The sequence below is a fragment of the Sciurus carolinensis genome, chromosome 3 (genome assembly GCF_902686445.1).
Source record: "Sciurus carolinensis chromosome 3, mSciCar1.2, whole genome shotgun sequence".
NCBI lineage: Eukaryota > Metazoa > Chordata > Mammalia > Rodentia > Sciuridae > Sciurus > Sciurus carolinensis.
Window position 1 is genome coordinate 70885245 of NC_062215.1, and position 22364 is coordinate 70907608.

General features: G+C 53.0%; 1 protein-coding gene across 1 annotated transcript in view; it reads left to right on the top strand.

The window, feature by feature from the left end:
- The first annotated feature begins 441 nt into the window (after positions 1-441).
- Positions 442-22364, top strand: part of Hs6st1 (heparan sulfate 6-O-sulfotransferase 1) — a 48867-nt gene continuing 26944 nt past the window's right edge. Inside the window, exon 1 of the mRNA XM_047546262.1 lies at positions 442-1284. Within this exon, the coding sequence (XP_047402218.1) occupies positions 758-1284 (527 nt within the window). The 5' untranslated portion in view covers positions 442-757. The remainder of the gene's footprint in view (positions 1285-22364) is intronic.

A 22364-nucleotide genomic window follows, 5' to 3' on the forward strand; every position in this document is an offset into this window, starting at 1 on the left:
TGCTCCCGACCCCCTGGTCTCTCGAAGTGCAGCTCGGCCCTCTCGAATTTAGAACTTCGGAGTGCCCAGCGAGCAAGGTCAAGGCCTCTCCTCCGGTGGGGACAGGGGTGAAGACCTGGGAGGAGCTGGGGACCCAATCCCCAGAGGCGCCTGCCGCTGCGTCCTCTGGGCCCCAGAGAACCGCCCACGCCTCGGCTCCAAGCTCCCCAGTCGCCCCCCGACGCTTCTTGCGGGCTGGAATCAGTTCCCAGTCTGCAGCTGCGCGCTTCCAGGCTGCGTCTACGCCGCCCGAGACACCAAACCCGGCGCCCAGCATTGGCCTGAGGCCCCAAGTGCTCCATAGGCGGAGCTGAAGATCCGCGCGGGCGGCGACGACAAGAGGCGCCGCGGGGGCGGGCCGGGGGCGGGCCGGGGCGGGGCGGCGGCAGACTGCGGAGACGCGGCGGCGCGCGGGGCGGCGCAGAGCGTTCTCGGCGCGGAGCAGAGCGGGCTGGTGTGGGGGGCGCGAGGCGCGGGGCGCGGGCCGAGTCGTGGCCGAACGGGAACCCAGCGGGAGTCGGGCCCGGGAAGCCGGGGCCGGGCAGGGAGCAGCCATGGCGCCGCGGAGGCCCGGGGCCCGCGTCGCTGCGGGCAGCCTGGGCGCCGAGTAGCCGGGCCGGGCCGGAGCGCGGGTGGCGGCGGCGGAGCCAGCTGCGCCGGCGCCCCCCGCCCTCCCAGGCCCCGCGCCCCGCGCCCGGGCCGCCGGCGATGGTGACACATGCGGCGGCGGCGCGCCGGCGGCAGGACCATGGTTGAGCGCGCCAGCAAGTTCGTGCTGGTGGTGGCGGGCTCGGTGTGCTTCATGCTCATCCTGTACCAGTACGCGGGCCCGGGGCTGAGCCTGGGCGCGCCCGGCGGCCGCGCGCCGCCCGACGACCTGGACCTCTTCCCCACACCCGACCCGCACTACGAGAAGAAGTACTACTTCCCGGTGCGCGAGCTGGAGCGCTCCCTGCGCTTCGACATGAAGGGCGACGACGTGATAGTCTTCTTGCACATCCAGAAGACCGGCGGCACCACCTTCGGCCGCCACCTCGTGCAGAATGTGCGCCTGGAGGTGCCCTGCGACTGCCGACCCGGCCAGAAGAAGTGCACCTGCTACCGACCCAACCGCCGTGAGACCTGGCTCTTCTCCCGCTTCTCCACGGGTTGGAGCTGCGGACTGCACGCCGACTGGACCGAACTCACCAACTGCGTGCCCGGCGTGCTGGACCGCCGCGACCCCGCCGCGCTGCGCACGCCCAGGTGAGCGCCCGCTGCGGGAAGCGCGGTCGGGACCCAGGGCCGCCGCGAGGACTCCGCGGCGCCCTGGAACCCGTGTCGTGGATCCGCCAGGTAGAGCTGGGCCAGCTCTATCCTGTTGGGGGCCCCGCTCGCCTCGGCCCCTTCCAACCTGCAGGCGCGCAAGGCTCCCAGCTCGTCAGCTCTGGCAGCTGCCACCCCTGCTCTCTGACTTCCCTCTTAACACCTCTGTGCCTGTCTTTTCCCTACCACCGGCCTGGCAGCCTGATGCCCTGACTTTCTTCTGGGTCACCGCCCGCTGCCCTCTGGCCACCCCACCTGCTATGCACCGCTGGCTGGCAGGAGAACTGATCAGCCAGGGATACGGGTCCAGGCTGGCTCCCCACACAGCCCCGTGGGTCTTTGGGAGGGGAAGCGTGTTCCTTGGTGTGTGTACAACCTACCTGGAGAGTTTATCTCCCCGCGTCCCTCTGACACCCAAAGTGGAGTGAGAAGTGAGGTCCCTCACCCTGCACCTGCGGTGCCCCCAAAACCTCCAGTGCCTGCCTGCCTGCCTGCCTGCCTTCTGGTGGAGTGGGGAGGAGCTGCCTGCCGGTGTGTGCAGGTAGAACAAAGGCCCTGAGTGACCCGGGGCTGGGGGCGGGGAGAAGACAGTGCTACCTGCCCTCCCTAACCCAGAAAGAGGAACAAAAGCGGCCAATTGGGGATTTCCTTTCCAGGGAATCCACAGCCAGATGACTGAGCTGTCCCGGTAGTACCTGTGCAGGCAGACACCTTTTGTCAGCGCTCCCCTTCCCCTTATGGATTGGGAGACAGGGACTGACCTGTGTGGGTAAGGGTGCTGGGGCTTTCCTGGGAAACACTTTATAACAGATCCCCTGGCAGTGCTGGGGTTGTAGCCCATAAAGTTGGGTTTGTTTTTCTCCTGTTGCGTTGGTGCCCGCTGGCCCTGCAGGAATGCTCCTGTGGGGCCTTGTCCCCAGATGTCAGGGCTGAGAAGGACCAAAAGTGAGGTTTTCTTGCCTACCTTTTGTTTCTGTTTCTCTTCCATTTTGCCTTAGGACTGAATTTGTAAACAGACTTGGGGGAGGGAGGCGTGCACTTTGAGTAAATCTGTGACTAACAGGATATTCTTAGGCACTCCTGGGTCAGGAAGGTATGGGATCCCAGGTGGGTTTGGGAGATCCTACAGGATTCAGCTAACCTAGACTTGGATGGTCCATGACAATGCTTTCCTTACACAACCCTGAGTTCTTTTTATTATTATTTTTTTCTGTGAACTTTCTCAGGTTGTCAGAAAATAAGGGTCCTGAGGTTGAGGGGATATGCCCACTTTCCTTCGATTGTGCCACATTCCCCTCTCAGCAGCTCTCAGCCTAAAAAGTGGTGTTCTGTGGTCTTAATTTAATGATTGCAGAACTGCATGTCCAGGCCCTTGAAACATTGCTTCCTGCCCAGCCCTGGGTCTGCTCTGCACAGATGTGCAGGACCCACCCCCATGATCCAGCCACACCGTGCTGTAGACAGAGCTGGGCCTGTCAGCTGCAGCCATCCACCCTTCCACCAACCAGGGCTGTAGGCCCCCAGAGCTGAGCACTGACGTACCTCACCAGCCCAGGTGGCACCTCCCTGCCTGCGGGAGGCTGAGTCCTGTCTGTAGAAGAGCTCCAGGGGAGAGTGTGCAGACTGTTCCTGGGACTGCCAAGAGGCTGGGGCTTTTGAAGTGAGCTACCTAGATTGTAGCCAAGGTGCTATTCCTGAAACCCTGTGGGCTCCCACAGTGAAGGGCTTCTGGCCTTCTTTCTCCAGAATTTGTTCCCCAGAGCGAGAGGCCCCAGAGGAGGCTCCAGCTGCCGTCACAGCCAGGAATAGGAGGAACAGCTGAGGTAGATGGACCCCAGGTGCTACAGGAGGGAGGCCCTAGCTCCCACTGCCTGGGGAGTGTGTGTGGGTACATGGTCAAACAGATGCTTCTTGATTCTTAGACCACAGACCCCTGGGCCTGGAAGTCGCTAGCTCAGCAGCACACAGGCTGAGTGGGGGAGGGGCTACCAGGGCCCTCAGGAGGCCCTCTGTCTTGCCACTAAACAGGTGCTGGTGGCTCCATGTCACTGTTCTCCCCCTTCCCTCCTTTCATCTTTGTTCTCAGTGCTAGGTAGATTGCTTTTGTAATGAGCTAATTGGGGAGGCACAGGAAGTCTGGCTTTGTACATTGACATTTCAGCTGCACCCCAGGTCACCTTCTGAAGGACCCCTAGGCTGGGGCCGGGGCTGGGCCTCAGTGCTATGGAGACCAGGGTACACTTCCATTGCCTGCCCAGGAACTGATCACTCTCAGGGTAGGGGGCAGTGCCCACAATGGCAGGATAGCTGGTGTTGAGTGGCACCAGGTTTTCAGAGGACTCAGATGTCACCCTTGCAATCCTGCTGTGTCTTTACCTGCCCTTTCAGGACCCTGTGTGCTTGGGTGTAACCACCCAGCTGGTGAACTGAGGAGGGTGCGGTCCTGGCTCCATTCAGCCCTGACAGACCCTCATGGGGCTGGAACCTCTCTTCCTCCTGTCTGCACCCCCCCAAGGCTATTGTAGGGCTTGGACAAAGGCACACTTCGGTAGCCTTTGCCCTGAGCCCCTTCTTCTCCCCACCTGTGGTGCCACCATCCATAGTATTTGGGGGCTTAGAAGAGGTGGGCTGAGTTGTGGAGAAATGGGCTTTGCTCAGCTCCCAGCAGCCCCATGATATGGTGTGCACCCAGGATTCTCTGAGGTGGGCACATTCAGGTGACAAATGGAGGTGGACAGGTTTTCAGTTCCTTCCTGGAATATGGTTTGGAACTTCCAGCAGCTGTTAGTGCTCTTTGCCTTGATAGAGGAACAGGAGTGAGAGCAAAGCATTGGAAGGTCACTTTGTGGTCCCCTTTACTGTGGGGGCTCTCGCTTGCTGCCATCAGCCAGGGCACTTGTGAAAACAGCCAGGAAGGACAAGGGTAATTCACGGACCAACCTCGGAGAAGTGTAGCTGCCTACAAACACCATTGCCAAGGGCCCCTTGGGTCAGCGTGTTGGCACCCCACACTCTGGTGTCACTTCAGAGGGTCCAGATGGTGCTTCTGTAGTCAGAACATCATTTCTTCCTCTTTCCATTTGCCTGAAGGTGACACAAGAGAAAATACAGTCACGATCTTGCCTGGGTCGACCTGGACATGTCCCTGAAATCATCTGGGTTTCTTTGGGAAAGAGCCACAGAGTGCATCTGGGGCCCAGGTGTGGCTTCTTGGCTCACCTTGGCTGGGCTCCTGGGCTCAGTTCACGTCCTCTCTGCAGCAGGTCACCTTTGGGAGCCAGCAGTGGGTGCCTAGTATCTGTGATACCTCCTTCAGGGACTGTTCATCCTCATGGGAGCAGTAGAACCAGTGGTCCCTTGTCCGTGACATGTCCTGTCAGTGCCTACAGCTTCAACTTTGACTGTGTGCTGTTCCACCTCCATCATCCTGAAGTCATCTCAGGTTCCAGAACCTACCTGGTGCCCAGCCTGTGCTACCCCTATGCTTCATTACACCCACCCTCCCCCATTACCCCATTACCCTGCAGGTTATTCCACCTGTTTCAGTCTCTGCTCAGATGCCCCTTCCTCCAGGAAGCCTTCCCTGTCTTACTGTTCTAGGTCTCTGTTGTTTTAGGTGCCCTCAACTGCGCTCCCATCTGCCACTGTGGCACGTCCACGGTACATCAGCACTGGCTGTGCCCCAGTGCCGAACAGGTGCTTCCATTTTCCTCCAGATCCTGCAGTCTCTCCAGGATCTGTGTTCCATCCTGCTTTCGCCTGTGAGTCTCTCCAGTACTGTGCTAAGATCCCAGGGACCTCAATGAGCCAGGAAAGATAGAGGACTTAGGTCAGAGCATTCTACAGCACTCAACAATTTCTAAAGTGCCTTCGCAGTTACTTTCTTTGAGATCAAGGGAGAAAACTGGCATCCTCTACAATGGGGGCAGGTATTACCCAGAGCCTGTGACTTAACCCACATGGCCTCAAGAGGTCTTTGACTGAGAAAAGAAGGGAATCTGAGGACAAGATATTCCAAATTAGATTTTCACTAAAAACAGCAAAAACTCCCTTCTTCTTAGGCAGACACATGCATGAGAAGGCAAACCTACATATGCTGTACCATCAATTATCTTAACTGGTTCTTGGGCTCGGTGGCCATCTGCACAATCACTTCTCTTGTCTTTATGTCCAAGAGGATGAGCTCAGCCAGGGCTTCCAGGTACTTCCAGTGTTCAGCCTGGGTCAGCTCTGGGTGTGGACATGTCTCCCTCCTGAGTCACAGAGTCCTTTGCTGGTGGACACAGTGCCCACCCTGGACTCAAGCCAGTGGAGCAGTATGGACATTGTGGGCTCAATTGGTTGTCTTCTCTGTGGTAGATCTGAGCTGTTTGACTGCCATTCTGGGGGAGTGACTGGCAGTGGTGGTCCAGACCACATTGGGTCTGGAGCCCTCCAGGCTAGGGAGGGAGGAGGAAGGGCCTGGCATTATTACCAGTAAGTACTTGAGTCTCCGTCTTTCATATGCCCCCCCTTCTTTGTGGTAGTCGAGTGGAAACAAAGTACAAGAAAGAAAAGAGAACCCATGCTATTCCTCATGCACACTTTTTCCTCTCTAATTGAAACTGTAGTGTAAATTACACCCTGAGTGTTACCCTGTGTGCTTCAAAACTTACTTTTAGTGACTGCAGATGATCCCCACTCTCTGTGCCCTGCAGTTGGCTCTCAGAGGTTGAACGTGCAGATTTCTAGTTTTTTGCTCCTGTAAGGAACGCTGCCATGGACATCCTTGTGTGCAAATATTTTACATAGCTCTGATTTCCTTTGAAAATTCCTAGGAGCAGGATTTCTGCGTTGAAGAGTCTGAATGTTTTAATGCTCTGAATGTGAGTGTTAACCTACTTTTCAGAAAGCTCACACGTTATCAGTTCTTGTCCAGCTGTTGGAGTACCCATCTCAGCAAGCACCCTTGTTGGTATTATTATGGTGGGTTTTTAGAACGTTTGCTTTCTTAAGTCAGCAAAAAGTGCCTGTCTTGTGATTTTTATTGCAAAACCCTGCCCCACCCATGTACCACTGGGGTGGCCCAGCACTTTAGGGAACTGGGGGCAGCTGTGCTTCAGACACTTCAGCTTCTTTTCCACCTGCTCTCAGATGTTTATATCTCACTCCTGCTTAGAGAGGGGTGCCTCTCCCAGGTGCCCGTAATCTGAAGGAGGTGGGCAGGAAGTTATGGGGTCTAATAAGGAGGCTGGTGAGCTGGTCTTATCCCCTGAGCTCTCAGCACTACTTAAAATGGGTTATCTCATTTGGCCTTTGATATAGTTGGGATGTGGCTCCAGTATATCCCCAAAAGGTTAGTATGTTAGGATCTTTTTTTGTTTTGTTTTGTTTTGTTTTGTTTGTTTTTCCATAATGTTATTTATTTATTGTTATTAGAGAACAATAAATTCACAGGCTACACCAATTTCATTTGTGGTATTTCACCAAATACTCATGGGTCACCTGACAGTCATAAGACAGGCAAATACAAGTTCTTTTATTCCAATCTTAATTTCTAATACCTATAACACTCAAGTCACACATTATACTTCATACACTAATATATATATATATATATATATCACAGAAAGACTAAAAAAGGGTTAAGATGCCACAGAATTATAGGATGCTGAAGTATGTTAGGATCTTAGTCCCCAGTGTGATGGTGCTGAAGTGGTGGGACCTGTAAGAAGTGGGTCACCGCCCTCGGAAAGCATTGATGTAGTTCTCATGGGACCCTGGTTAGTTATCAGGAGAGAGTTGTGTATAAGAGTCAACTGGCCCTTCCCTGGTTCCTCTCTAGCTTCCTGTCTCATCACATGATCTCTCTCATATCTGCACCCTGACACTGGGCATCATGAGGCTTTAACCAAATCTGACATGGTGCTGGTGCCATGCCCTCAAACCTCCTAGGACTGTGAGCTAAATAAATCTCTTTTCTTACTCAGTACTCAGCCTCAGGTGTTTCTTTATAGCAGTGGAAAACAGACCAAGGCAGCCCTCAGCATCCCCCTTCCTGCAAAGTAGGTGTGTGAAGGAAGTCAAGACCCAAAGAAGTTTGAGAACTTGTCAGAGTACCTAAGCCTGGAGGACCAGCAATCAGCATTTAGACATCTATCTGTCCTGAAGCCTATAAGCCTGACCCAGTCTTCTCATCATTCCCCGGAAGAGCACGGCAGCCACAGGATTCAGAATGTGTGGCCTGCCTTCTGAGACCTGAACAGACACGCATATTTCACATGCGGACCTGCGTCGTCAGGTTTTCTGGAGAACAAGGGCAGCCTTCAAGTAGCTGCAGGTTGAGAACTGGGCCACGTTCCCCTGGCTCTGGAAAGGGAGCACTGGTGAGGTTTGCGCCCATCCATGGGGCACTCAACAACTTCCAGCACAGCCTGGCCAGCATCTGCCACACCTCCCCTGCACGATCAGGTTGTTCACTGGTGGTCCTTGGGACAAGAACTGAGGACCACTACCTGACCTGGAAGGATGGGCAGTGTGGGGGGCAGTGTGGGAGGCATTGCTCGCACTCTGTGACAAAGCTGGGGCTGAGCCCACCTGGCCTCCACATGGCTTTCTGTATCTGTGCTCTGCCCTGCTGGGTGATGGACAGTAGGACTCCTCCCTCTGGGTGTCCTCACCCTTTCTCTTGGTACTTGTGGGGCTGAATCCCCATGTGAAGGGCTGCAGGGGTGTCTCCAGGTCAGATGTCTCACGGCACAAGGGCATGGAGGCGGGGTCTGGAGCTGGGATCACCCTTCACCTTGTGTGTGCCTTGGGTTTGGGGGGTTTTGAAAAAGAAAACTACAAGAAGGCACACTTTTGGGAGCAGTTACTATAGGCCAGGCCAACTCCCCAGCCAATCAGAAACAGAAATGGCATTGAAACCAGTACCTCTGACCCACTTGGAGGTGACATGTGTTTGCAAAATGTTTTTTGTTTTTTTAAATTTGTCTTTTCATCTCTAAAGATTCTTGTTCTTGCCTTTTCAGGAACTTGGTTAGCTCTTTCCCTTCCTAGTAAGATTTTATTGTGTGTGTTTTTGTTTTGGAAAGAATGTGTTTCACTGACAGAAGTCCTGTGCCCTGGAGTTGAGATGCTACCCTAGCCACAAGGACAGGCCTGCCTTGTGTGGTGGCAACAGGGGGCGTGGTCTGTGGCATCTGAGGGGTATGAAAAAGCCTCTCACCTGGGGTTTTGCAGGACAAATGAAAGTGTAGACAGGAAGCAGTACTTTGGCACCAGCTAGGGTTCAGCTATGTCATCTGAGATCCACAGCTGGTGGTGGGGATGAATGGGAGCAAGAGAGAGCCCTGGGACAGGACAACATGAGTAGAGGGGTAAGGCAGAGGCCCAGGTATTAGTGTCCCATGTACCCTTGAATGCAGGACTGTTACTTCCTGGCTATGAGACTTGTGGCCCTGTTCATCCCTGGATAAAATGCCCCCTTCCTGGTGTGGTTTTTGTCCCAAGTCCCCAGCATACAGGGGCTCTCATTTTGGGAAAATATGGCATGCACATGTATCCAAGAGAGACTCCGTGGTGGACACTGTTAGAGGACATCCGCGGAAGGCAGAGGAAAGAGACTGTCCAGCCACTAGAGACGACACACATCCTACCCCAGTGCTGATGTGAGGCTGGGACCTGGAAGAACCCAGCCTGAGCAGCTCTCTTCCCCACTGCCACTGGCTGTGCCTGAGTGGACTCTTCCCAGACCAGGCTCCCAGCCAGCTATGCGGGTGCTGGGAGCTTTGCTGAGGATGCACAGCCCACGGGGATGTGGGTGGCCTTTTCCTGCATCGTGACCTGCTCATACCTCTGCTTGAGGCTCTCTCCAGGGCAGCTGGACCATTTGGGGAGGCCCAGCTGTCAGATCATTCATTCATTCATTCATTCAGCCCTGTACCCTGGCCTGGGCAGGCTGCCTGCTACAGTGACGTATCCCAAGTTCCAGCAGGCTACCACAGGAGGCTGTGTAGACAGGACTCTGAGGCTGCAGGGGAGGAAACGCAGAGACTTGCCTGCCTGCTCAGGCCCATGGGTCACATATTGGGATAGGGTCCTTCTGGAAAGCCCATCCAGGGAGAAGAGAGGAGGCCCCCTGAGCCATCCTCTCCTCCTTGTGGCTGCAATCAGGGTGGCTCATGGCACAAGTAAAATTGTTGGACCTCTGATTCCCCATCTCTAAAATGGAGATGTCTGTCCACCCTTTGGTTCTATAGAGACACCAGTGACCACTTACCCATGATTTCCTACAACACTGTGGTATCTTCAGTTCCCAAATTGTGTCCATGTCTTTTGGGAGCCTTTACCACACATAACCTCTTAGAATTTCCTGGTGCAGTTGGAGGCCTAGTTCCTCCTCTAAAGAGCAGGCTGTCAGCAGCTGCCCACAGTGCCGTGGTGAGGTAGCAAGGCTTGGGGCTGGTGCACTGCATGGGGCAGGGCTTTAGTGAGAGGCTGCTCCCCGCATCTGGCCTTTGAGGGCTGCAGCTGCCTCTGTTTGTTTACACAGGGAGCACTAAAAGGCCCACCGGGGGACATCAGAACAAATCAGTAATTGTCTGGCAAGATAGTGACTAGAGAGATTAAAACACAGGAGGAGTTAATTGTTTACAGAACTGTGGAGCCCACAGAGGTCAGTGGCCAGGGTCACCCACCCCCCTCTGAAATGGGCAAGAGCTGGCCCCTTGTTATCTCCCAGTGGCAGGGCCTCTTGGTCAGGGAGACAGGCCCAGGCCCTGTCCTTCCAGGGTCCAGGCTGGTCGCTGGGTGGGGCTCTCCTCCTGTCAGCTCAGGCCATTCTGTAGAAGCTGTGTTTGTCACCTTGTGTGAGGTGCATCTTGGAACATCTGCTTCTAGCTTGGGCCCCATTCCCCACCTGGAACTCTCTGAACCATGTTTACTTTTTCTGCCTTGTGAACTGGTGGTGGCAGAGGCCAGCAAGGAGTCAGCTCCTTAAGCTCTGCTCCATTCTCCACAAGCAATAAGGACAGAAGGTGCCATGGGTGCCTGGCAGCAGGGAAGCCAGCTAGGGAGATGGGCAACCTGGAGCCGGGGACCACCAGGACCATATTGGGGCAGCAGCAAAGCAAGAGGGGACCCAGACTTGGTGCCTCTCTAGCTCTGCAACTTCTATGCCATGGTTTTCCCATCTATAAGATGGGCATACTGATAGTCCCTACCATGGGAGTAGATGCTTGGATTTGTGCATGCGGTCCCACTGTGGAGCTACGATGAGTCTTCTCTCCTTGGGGGAATGGGAAAGGGGCTTCCAAGCCAGAGCCAGGAGGTCAGCTTCTGTTCTAACCCCGTGAATTGGTGTGCTTGAGGGCTGGCACAGAGCTTCCCTTAAAGCAACTAAAATCTGTGCAACTAGGTTCCCTTTATCTGGGACATCCTTCATGGGTCAACACTGGTCTTCAAGGTGACAACATGGGATATGCCCTGCTTTAACTATGGGGTTGCCACCTCACCCTGGGCTATGGCATTGGGGACCACCCAGGCCTTTTGTCAATGCCCACTTAGCAAAAGAGCTGTCTTTGCAGGGTTTGCTCCCTAGATCTCCAGAGAGCCCCTGTCCTCTCTGACAAGTAGCCAGATGTGGAGACTGCATTTCAATCCTGGAGGAATTAAAGGTCTAAAGGATAAAGGAGTGGAAACACCATGTGAGAGGATCTTGATCCTCAGGAAGTAGCAGTTCTTTCCCTCCCTGGTGTCCTCGGTCTGTGAGCTGAGCCCAGGCTTGGATACTTCCACAGGATGTCTGTGGGGTGTAACTGGGACCTCAGGCTGTGGTTTGCATATGCCTCTGTCCTTCAGGTGAAGGGGAAGTCTCCATGCATCCCACCCTATTGCCACTATCCAGCATCTTCTGTTTGGGGCACCTTTTATACTTCCTTGTGCATACTGGCCACAGAGCTGTGTCTCCCTTAAACCACGCATAGTACTGTTTTGATGTTGCAAACTTTCTAGAACCCCACATCAAACTGTACTTAACCTTCTGCAACCTACTGTCTTCACTTAGCCTGTTTCTGAGATGTATCCATTTTGGTCCATGACATGCATATTTAATCCATCCACTGCCGAATTTATTATCATTGTTGTCTGACAAAACTCCTTTTCCCTCTGCTTTGTTCTGAGAAGTGCTGGGAGCGTGTTTGGCTTTGACTGTCACAGTCCAAGTGACAGTGATTGTGCCTATGCGTGTTTCTTGTGCATCCCTAGCATAGGTCAGAGGGTACTCTGCCCCCTGCCCAGAGTGGTTCCTCCACCCACTACCTGTGCCGTGTCAGGTTCCCCATCATTTGACCCGACAGAAATGAGCATTTTTGCAATCCAGTAGCTGTAAACAGAGACCACTGTGGTCTCAGTGCACATTTGCGCAATGACTGGTGAAATCTTATGGTGTGTTTTTTGGCCACTGAGGTGTTTGCTCTCTGTCCGTTGTCTGTCTGTGTCTTTGGCCTGGGTTTTCCCTAGAGTTGTTTTTGCTTTCCCTGTCGGTCTGTGACTGTGTTCTCTGTGTATCTTGGTGTCAGATTCTGTGGGTGATAAGCGCAGCAGGTGTCTCTTCCCACATGTCCATTCATTCTGCATGTGCCTATGGACCTGTGATTTTTGGTGCCTGCACCAGTTAGAGGCCAGGCTGGACCAGGCACACCCTGTCCTTTGTCAGCATCATGTGTACATGTGGGGAGGGTTGTGCCTAATGACCTCTGAACCCCTCTAGGACCTTGCTGGCCAGAGGCTTCAAGGCTGAGTGGGTGGACAGATGGCCAACTGACTGCTGTACTCACTGCAGTGCGGATACCTCCAAGGCCTTCCCCTGGAGGTGCTCAGCAGTACCCAGAGCAGTACCTGTACAGGCTGAGTCCAGGAAGACCAGAAAAGTCAGCAGGGCCTGCTGCCATTGGCCCCCTATATTGGGATTTCTGAGATGGAGTTAGAAGAAAGCTTCTTGCAGCTAAACGCAGAGCCTGGAACCCACTGTTCTGAAGTTCTAGGACCCTCCTCCCCCTCCACAAGGAGTGGGCCTTTCCCTGGTAAGGCTTGCCCTTGTTAACCACTCAACCTGACCCTGATGCTAGACACTCACACTCTGAACCTCGGTCTACCCCAGTGACAGTGCCAGCACTGCTTGTCTGTGTCTTCCGTCAGGTACCCAGCCCTGCCCTCCATCCCCGTCCACCCTCAGCACCATCCACTGCAGCCATGCCCAGGGCTGCCCCTGTGTGTGTTGCTGTGTGGACTAAGCTCCCAGCTCCAGCCAGGAGAGGAGCACATCACCATCTACTGCCACCCAACTTGGACCCCTGCTGACTGGGAATGAGTAGCTCCCAAGTCCCCATCCAAAATTAGGAAGCCCTTGCTGCTGCCGTAGGGCTTACAAGACCCCAGGAACAAACACGGGCACCCACTAGCAGCCCGTGGGCAGCAGGGCGAGCATCTCCCCTCTGAGTAATGAACGCCAAAACTCACATGTAAATATTTACCTCTCTGGAGCTTTAGCATCTTTGGGAAATAGGAACCTGCCAACACTGAGGTTTTGTGTTTGCATCACCATGGCAAAAGGCAGGATGGGGTATCCTTTCCTAGCAGTTAGCCTGGGAGTGTGGGTGTGGCACCATGACTTCTCTGTGGAATTCTGGTGCCCCATGTTGGGTAAAGCTGCCCAAGGGTGGCACTGCAGGGAAACAGAGGCAGGCAGGCATCTCCGCCCTAGGTCATAGTCTAGAGTGTGGCTGTGGCTGAGTGCCACTCTCTTCATCTAAGCCTCACTATCAAGGGCCCCATCTTGCAGCTGAATAAACCCAGGAGCAGAGGACCTAAATAGCTTGTCACTTGTGGCAGTCAGATTCACACACAGGTCTGTGGCTCCACAATTCCCCCTTAATCCTCCCCAATGACAAGGAGCTAGGAAGTTTTCCCTGCCAACAAAGCCAGAAGTCTGTCAGGGTGTGAGGCTCGTGGCCACCAAATGGTGCTGCTTCATGGACAGGCTTGCCGGAGGGCCCAGGGTGGTGTGGGGGCCATAGGGAGAGGTCCCTGAGTGACCACCAGCCCCTGCTTCTCAGAGTACATATGAATGAATGGCTGCCTGGTCCCAAATAGCCAAGTTGTTAGGTCTCTCTCTGGAGAGAACCTAAGGCAGGTGGGTGGGGGAAGGCAGAGCAGATGGTCTCTCAGGGGAATTTGGAGGTGTTTGATGTCACCTGGAAGGAGAGGCCCTGCCGAAGCCTGCAGGTTCCAGCCCTTCCTGGAGAACAAAGGCCTCAGCTGGCCAGGCTCAAACCCTCCTTGCCTCCTGCCCATCCCTCCAGGGTTGGGCCCAGAGGGGGTCCTTTAGCACTTCTCTAGCGTCTGTTCCCTCTTGGCAGGCAGGCAGGTCCAGGCAATTGGTTTTGCTCATGCAAGTCCAGACAGAGCTGCTTGTTGGCCCACCTCCTGAACCCTGAGAAAGTTCAGGGCCTCCTGCATGCCCTTCGGGAAACAGAGTCCTGTAAGAAGAGATTTGTTCCTTTGCTTTCCTGGAAGCTGGACTGGCAACATGCCCAGGGGAAAACATAGTTTTCATAAAGAGTGGTCAGGTTTCAGCCAAGTAGGTAAAAGGCAGGAGTGGGAACTGATGGGCTGTTCAGGGCTGGAGCACATCAGCCCCCATCCCCACTTCTCAAGCAATTGGATTGAAAGGGGACCCAGGCAGGCTTCAGGCCAGACTCACTCGGGTATGGAATGTACTCAGGCCAGCAGAGGATGAAGAATCCCAGAATAAAAGCGCTTAGGGGCCCTAGCAGCCCAAGGCATCTTTCTTCTGGTTCCTTCTACAGCACAGGGCCCCTCTTACCTTGTGAGTCCCTTGCTTTGGCCTATGAGATGCTCAGAAGTCTCCAGAAGAAAGATTATGTGGCCAGTGTCCGGACTCTCCCACACACCACAGCACCAGTCTGTAGACCCAACACTTTGTACATGGCTCCATCTAAGTTGGCAGAGTAACTAATCTGACAGGGTCTTCCGGACTAGGGAACCTGCACAGCTAGGGAGATGGGCATTACTTGGCGTGTCACTGAACTGTGACTCGCTAAGCAGACCCCCCCAATCCCTGTTGCCCACCCTCATTCTCTGCACCCTACCCAGCCTAAGCCTTGCTATCCCTGGTCTCTGTCCCCTGGCCTGTTACTTCATATCCTCTGCCAACCATACCAGAGATGGCTTCAGGAGGAACTGAGCATGGATGGGGTAGCCCTGGGGCCATGGATGGTGTTAGCTTAGCCTGGTCCTCATAGTGCAGCAGACAGGAATGGGTACGGAGTAAAGTCACTGCTCAGCCCAGCTGACTTCTGCATAACAGTGACCCTGTTCATGTGACACATCACATGAGCTGTTCCATGGCATCAGGAATGCCCTGTTTCAGTGGGTTACTACAAAGCTGATGACCTTCAGGGGTGCAGGAATACTTGGTCTCAGGAGAAGGAACAAGTGGCCATCTCCTGGGAAGATGCCATAGTGTTCCATTGTAGGGACATCAGCTCTAAGCAGCTACCACTATGTGAGAGTCAGTCAGGCAAAAGCCATCCCTGTCAGCCTTGTTATGTAAGTACCTCATTTCCCACGTGCAGGTGGGAGAACCACTCAGAGTTGAGGGACTCCACCAAGATACTAAGCCAGTCATCAGCAGAATGGGATTTACCCCAGCCAACCCAGAGGTCTTTCCAGAGTCCTGTGCTGATATCCATTAACAAGGCAGCCCCTGAGGGACCTGGAACATTGTAGTCTATGGCAGTCACTTATTTCCTCCACCTGCCCCTTAGCCAAAGGTAGACATTTCAGCCCCATGCAGTACTCAGCACATGTGCTTGGAATAGCAGTGATCTCTGTCCTAAGGGGTTCCTGGCCCTGCTGTCAGGCCTGGCCCTTGTACCATCCCTGTCCCCCCACCATGCCCTGTAGCAAAACAAGCTTCCAAAGGGTCAGGCATGCTTTAGGTAAGTGAACATGGCTGGTGGTGTAAGGGACGGCTATAAATTCTTCAGAGAAACAGACCCCACAGGATATAAATTGGTAAATAAATGCATAGGTACACGGATGGGTTGAGTAGGTGGATAGACGGTTGAGTAGGAATTGGCTCACACCATTATGGTGACTGAGATGTTTCACAATAAGCTTCTGCAAGCTGGAGACCCAGGGAAGCCAGTGGTATGACTTAGTCCGAGACCAAAGGTCTGATAATCTGAAACTCTGATGTCCAAGGGCAGGAGGAAGGTGCCCCAGCTCCAGAGAGAGCAAATGTGCCCAGGCTCTGCCTTTTTGTCCTATGAAAGCCTGTAGCTGTTTACATAGTACCTGCCCACATTGGGTGAGGTGGGCCTTCCTTACTTGGTCTATTGATTCAAATGTTGGTCTCTTCCTGAAACCACCCTCACAGACATGTCCAGACATTGTGCTTTACCAGCTATTGGGGAATCCCTTACTAAGGTAATCCCTTAGCCGTTACTGTATCCTTTGAGTTGGGACCTGAGATGGAAACAGTGTTGGGCAACCAGGGTGGCAGCAGCACTCTTCAGAAGGAGCCTCGGTCATATGTTTTAGGCATGTCTAAATGACCCCTTCAGTAGGCAAGCTAGGTGTTGCAAAATAATAGGATGTTGGCAGGGTATTCAGCAGGTGGCAAATGTCCCCAGCTATGTATGCAGGAGCTTCCATGCCTCAGCAGAAGAGATTTGGTGGCCAACAGTATATAGAAGGGTCACCTCCAGGGTTTCTTTCTGCTAGCCCTGGGCAGCAAAGAAGCAGAGCAGATCAGAGGGCCAAGCACTGCAGAGCCCACCCCCTGCGTAGGGCTGCAGGTCAGGGTAGGAATGCTGCCACCTCAGCGTATCCTGCAGATGTTGTTCTCTGTCGCTTCTTCCTCCTGGGTCCTCCTCCCTTGCTCCACCGTCAGGCTGGACCTTGCCTCCTCTGGGTTTCTTAGTCTACAAAGCAAGGTTGTGCACCCCAAGCTGTAGCAAAGGTGAAATGAAGCCAGGTATCAGCACATGGAGCAGATCAGGATGCCCTGAAAGTTTCTGAAGGGCTCAGGGCAGGGGCTCCCACAAGTGTGTCCCAGACCTTCATCCCTGGGTTGCCTTACAACCTCAGCAAATTGCAAAGTGCTAGCAAGTGTTGACAGTCTTGTCTGATCTAGAAGGCCAAGGAGGCTGGTCCTGTTCCTTACCATCCTCACAGATGGGAAGACCAAGTCACCCACAAGGTGACCCACAGAAGCCCTGCACAGCCTGGCCACCCACCCTTTAATTCCTGAACCCATGGGAAGTGCCTTAAAATCAAGCAACAGGTGGGGGACATCCTAGGGGTTGGCCAGAAGGGAGCCAGCCATGGGTAAAAGAGGCAGCACAGGATGGAATGAGGAAGCTGAGGTAAGTGACAGCCAGGTGCTTCTGTGCAGAGCCTTTCCTGGGCCTGCACAGGAAAGAACAGACTTGAACCTAACTTTGGGGAGCTGCCACCCAAACCTGAAGGAGCTGCAGAGGGATGAGGGGCAAAGAATGTTCTGGTCACAGGTGTTCACAGCGGGAGGCCCAGTGAGAGAGAAGCCACACACACATCCTTACACAGGTACACCTGGCCTTGACTACACAAACCAGCCCTGCCTGACCTAAGCATGCTGCTAGCAGCACTCTTGGCTTCCAGGTCAGTGACTGTGAACTTGGGGGTCCCATAGCTCAATAGCTGGCCAGGACTAGGCATCCTGCCCTTGCTCTGACCTTCAGACCCTCTGAGGCAGCAGTACCAGCTTAAAGCCCAGGCCTTGCTGGAAGCCACTAGACAGTACTCTGCTCTGCAACTACACAGTGTGTAACAACACCTGCTTCTCTTTGCAGGTGCTGGTGGGTATTCTTGAAGAACAGTACTGGCTTCATGGCTTGGCCACAAATGTCTTCTTTATCTAGGGAGAGCACCCAGGGGCACCATAGAGAGTTCAGTCCTCTGCCTTTCCTCCCCTCATGCCAGCTGGGACCTTGGTGAGCTGCTCAGATGGGGGAGGTACAAGCCAGCTAGGTGTCCCCAGCTGGTCGTCACCCTCACTGCTGCCTGCCTGGGCTGGTGGAGGATCAGGCCAGTCAAGCCCCAAGAACACTACAGTTTCTATCAGTGCAGGGGATCCTGTCGGGGGCCAGACCCTGGCAGGCAGGATGAGCCACAGGGTTTACACCTGCACAGGCATGTCCTCAAAGGCAAGGGGACTCCCAAGGCTGACCAGAGGCTGCACAGGGCTCGCACTTGTCCCCACACATGCACCTACACACTCGTGTACACTCCCAGCAGCAGCTCAGGCCTCAAAGCCAGCAGTGACTCAAACATTCTGGAACAAGAATTCCTTTTTTCCTTACAAGTGGTTGGCACTTTGAGACATTTCCTCCCATTTGAAATTCCTTCCCACTAGTTCCCGCTAAGAGCTGAGCAAATTTCCACATGGTGTCTGGGCTGCTCCTACATCCCCAGCTCTCAAAACGCAGCCAGGATATTAGAGGAAATGTGTTTTCACAGGTGATCCATCACTACAGGAAAAAAGGGGGCAACCTGGAGCCTCCATGTGTAGGGTAGGATCCCCTGCCCCCACAGGGGACTGAGCAGGAGGCTATGAAAGCTTAGACTCAAAACATATGTCCTTAGGACTCCCTTTTGCCCTTTCAGGAGAAGTAGATTCCTGCTGTGGCAGCAGCACCCCTTCTCAGGCAGACATGATGGGTGGGCTCTACAGGCACCCCGTGCACCTTCCTATGTGCCCTAGCTACAGCCAGCACATAGTCGTGACTCTCCCTTGGGAAAGACATGGGATAAAGGCTGGGATGGGATGAGGAACCCATCAAACTCAACTGCTTTGAGGGTAGGCTGACCCTGAGTGACTGGGAGGACAGGCCTTTGGTGGACTCGTGGTAACTGTCAGGTTTGGCTGCAGCACAGGGTATTGCATATCCTTGGGTGTGGATATGGTACTGAGGCCTTGGTGGGCAGTGTTAGCAGCATGCCAGGCCCCAGTTGTGGGGCACCCCACCCCTCTGATGTCTACCTCTCCGTCCCTCCTCTCGAAATTGTTTCTGCTGTCTTCTTTTTCTTTTGGTTCCAGGATTGAACACAGGGGTGCTCAACCACTGAGCCACATCCCCAGTCCGTTCTCACGGTCCTGCTGCCTCAGCCTCCTGAGCTGCTGGGTTACAGGCGAGCACCCCTGCACCCGGCTCAGGGCCTGTCGTTTTCTAACCCTGGTTGAGGAGATTAATTACAAATGGGAAGCCGGATGGACAGAGTCATGGCAGAGAGGGCATCTGCCCCTGCCCTTGTCACTGGAGTGTGACCTCTGGGGATGGACCTAGTGAGAGGCTGGAGGACTGCAGCTCAGGAGTTGCCCAGCTGCAAAGTGGGGTACAGGGCTAGAGGGCAGACTGACTGGGGAAGCCACTCTTTGGGTGGTAGCAACAACAGTGTTGCTTTCAGGGAAGGAAGAGGCCTTCCCTAGCTTCCAGTTTGTCCCATCCCTGCAAGGGATATGCTCAGGAGGAGGTGTGTTTGCTGAGCCCCTGCTCCGTTTAACCAAAGTACAGAAACAGGGTTCTCAACCAGGTCCCACCTGAGCCCTGGACCATGTCCAGAGGTGCATTTCTGCCCCATCCAAGGCCAGTTCTTTGGTCCCTTCATTTCAAGAGAGCCTAGGAGATGGCGAGTGGCAGGTTTAGGCCAAGTGAACTTCATGGGTCCCCAGTCACTGAGGATCCCCAGGGTGGCAGCATCCTGAGAAGGGCCACTATCTTTCCTGAGAAGCCTGTGGCAGGCATTCCATTTTGGGGGAGGCTTTTGTTTTTTATCTCAAGGAATTTACCCTGGATCCCTCGTATAAGTGGAATCACATGATGTTTGTCTTTTTGTGACTGGCTTTGCATGTTTTCTTCAGGGTTTACCCATGTTGTAGCATGTGTCAGAATTTCCTTCCTCTTTAAGGCTGAATACTACTCCATTGTATACTTAGACCACATCTCTTCATCCATCAGTGGACACTTGGGTCGCTTCCACATTTGTTACTATAAATGATTGCTGTTGTGAACGTAGGTGTACGAATACCTATTCAAGTTCCTGTTTTCAATTCTTTTGGGCATAGATCTAAAAGGGGAATTACAGGATGATGTGGTAATTCTATCTTTCATTTTTTGAGAAACCACCTCATTGTTCGTCCACAGTGACTGCACCTTTCCACATTCCCACCAGGAATGTACAGGGGTTCTGATTTCTCTACAACCTTGCCAACATTTCTTGTTTTCTGGGTCATTTATTTTGTTTTGCTTTTTATTAAGAGACTGGGTCTTGCTGCTGCCAGGTTGGAGTACATTGGCTATTCATAGGCACAGTCCCACTGCTGATACATAGTGTAGACCCCTGCAAGCATAGTCCACTGTAGCCTGGAACTCCTGACCTCAAGCCATCCTTCCACCTCAGCCTCCCAAGTAGCAAGAACTACCAGTGCATGCCCCCATGCTTGGTGGGTTTCATAACCTCCTGATGAATGTGAATTGGTATCTCACTGCAGTTTTTATTTGCATTTCATTAATGCCTAGTGATGTTAAGCAACTTTTCGTGTACTTGTTGGCCCTTTGCATATCTTTAAAGAAATGTCTATTCAAGACAAGGTATTTGTCCTTTTTCAAGATATGTGTCTTTTTTTTTTTTTTTTTTTTTTTTTTTTTTGTGGTACTGGGGATCGAACCCAGGGCCTTGTGCTTGCAAGGCAAGCACTCTACCGACTGAGCTATCTCCCCAGCCCCCTTGTCTTTTTTTTCTTTTAATTGAATTGTTTTTATGTCCGAAGAGTTCTTTATATAGTCTGGATCTTAGTCTCTTTTGAGATATATAATTTTCAGTTTGCATATATTTTCTTCCATTCCATGGGTTGCCTTTTCACTCTGTTGATAGTGTCCTTTGATGCATAAAAGGTTTTTTTATTTTGATGCTCAGTTTAACTACTTTTTCTTTTATTGTGTTTTTTGGTGTCATATGTAGGAAATCCTTACCAAGTCCAGTGTCATAAAACTTTTCTCCTGTGTTCAGAGTTTTGTGTTTTGGGCTCTTATGTTTAGATTATCGATTCATTTTTTAAAATTTGTATGTGGTGTAGGGTAAGGATCCAACTTCATTATTTTGAATGTGGCTCTCTGACCAATATTTGTATACCCATATTCCCAGCACCATATGTTGAAAAGAATGTCCTTTCCCCTTTGAATGATGTTGGCACATCAATTTTTGATGTTGTCAAAAATCATTTGACCATGTATACAAGGGTTTATTTCTGGACTTTCTATTCTATTTCATTCATCTCTGTGTCTCTCTTTATGCCTGTACCACACTGTTTTGATTACTATAGCTTTGTAGTAACTTTTGGAATCAAGGGATGTGAGTCTTCCAACTTTATTCTTCTTTTTCAAATGCTTTGGTTATTTCAGACCCCTTGAAATTCCAATAATTTTAGAATAAGTTTTTCTGTATATGCAGAAAATACTGTTGGGGTTATAACAGATTGTTTTGCGTTTGATACTCATAAGGGATATTGGTTTGTAGTTTTCTTGTCTTTGTCTGACTTTGGTATCAAGTTAATGCTGGCCTCATAGAACGAGTTAGGCTTTAGTCTTTGGGAAGAGTTTGGAAAGGGTGTAGACACCCAGGTGCCACAAAGGAAACAGTATCCCCCACCCTGTGTTGGGGTGAGGACCAAATGAGCAAGCAGGTGTGAACTGTTAGAGGACGGCCAGCACAGGGGAGCACAGAGATGTGAGGTATGCTGTCGGTCAGCACTGTCAGCTGTGCTACAGCAGGTCTGTCATCTTCAGAGGCAGGACCCAGAGCTCAGAGGGCATTGGCTATGCCCAAGGTTCCTCAACTTTTGGGGCCCCTGATCCCCTGTCTCCATACCCCTGCTTCCCTGCCTTGCCAAGGAGGAAACTCAAGAGGGGCAGGTGGGGTGGGGTGGTTGTAGGGCCCGCTGAGCCTTGGAGCCAGGTATCATGGCAGCCTCTCTCTGGATTTTCGTTGTTCCTCCTGGAGCCCATCTAGGGAGGCCTGTTGTGTCCATGGAGAGTCAGCACAAATGCCCCTGAAGGAAGAGGTTTCAGCAAACAGGGCCTGCCCACCCACCCTGACACTCTTGAGAGCCACCACCAGCTAAATTTTGGAGACTGAGTATGAGAATGTGGTCAGAAGACTTGTGTGTCCCCATACATATACCCTTAAGACCTGGACCTCCCAGTGGCCTCAGGTCAGCACCTGAGCTTACTCCCTCAGGGTAGGTCTCACTGCTCAGCATCCTGCTGTCTTGTCAGATCTTCAGCCCCTAGACCCTGGAGGCTAGAGGTGCACACTCTAATGAGAGTACACAGCTTCAGCCCTTGAGACCACAGCTTCAGTACACCAACTCTGTGGTCTGAGAGTGTCCCTGCAGCCAGGCCACCCCCTCTGCCTCCCTGCCTCCTCAGGAGTTCCATAGGGCTGGCTCAGCTTCTGCCTGGACCAGCATGGCCATTCCATGGTCTAGGGCCAACCTGTGGAACTAACTGGACCCCAGATGGCCACCAATCCCCTCAGCTTCTTGCCTTCCAGGATGGTTGTTAACACTCACAGCCCTGCAGGCCACTCAGAAGCAGATGCTCAGGTATACCTGTTGTCTTGAGTTCCCTTGTTGGTGGCCTCAGGCCACCCTGATGTCCTCTCCTCACTTGTCTCTCCTGTGGGCCCAGTGAAGCTAGAAGTGCAGGCCAACAGACAAACCTGCTCTCACTCTCAGGACCCTGGGTTTATCAGGGTTCCCTCTGCATAGTGATCAACATCTAGAGACCCCAGGATCTTTAGTCTGTAATACGCCTGCTGATCCTGTCCTAGGTACCACACAGGGTCATTGTGGCCAGCTGGCAGTACTGTCGCAGGCCTATAGGTCCACCTTGCTTCCATGGTCAAGTGTCAGT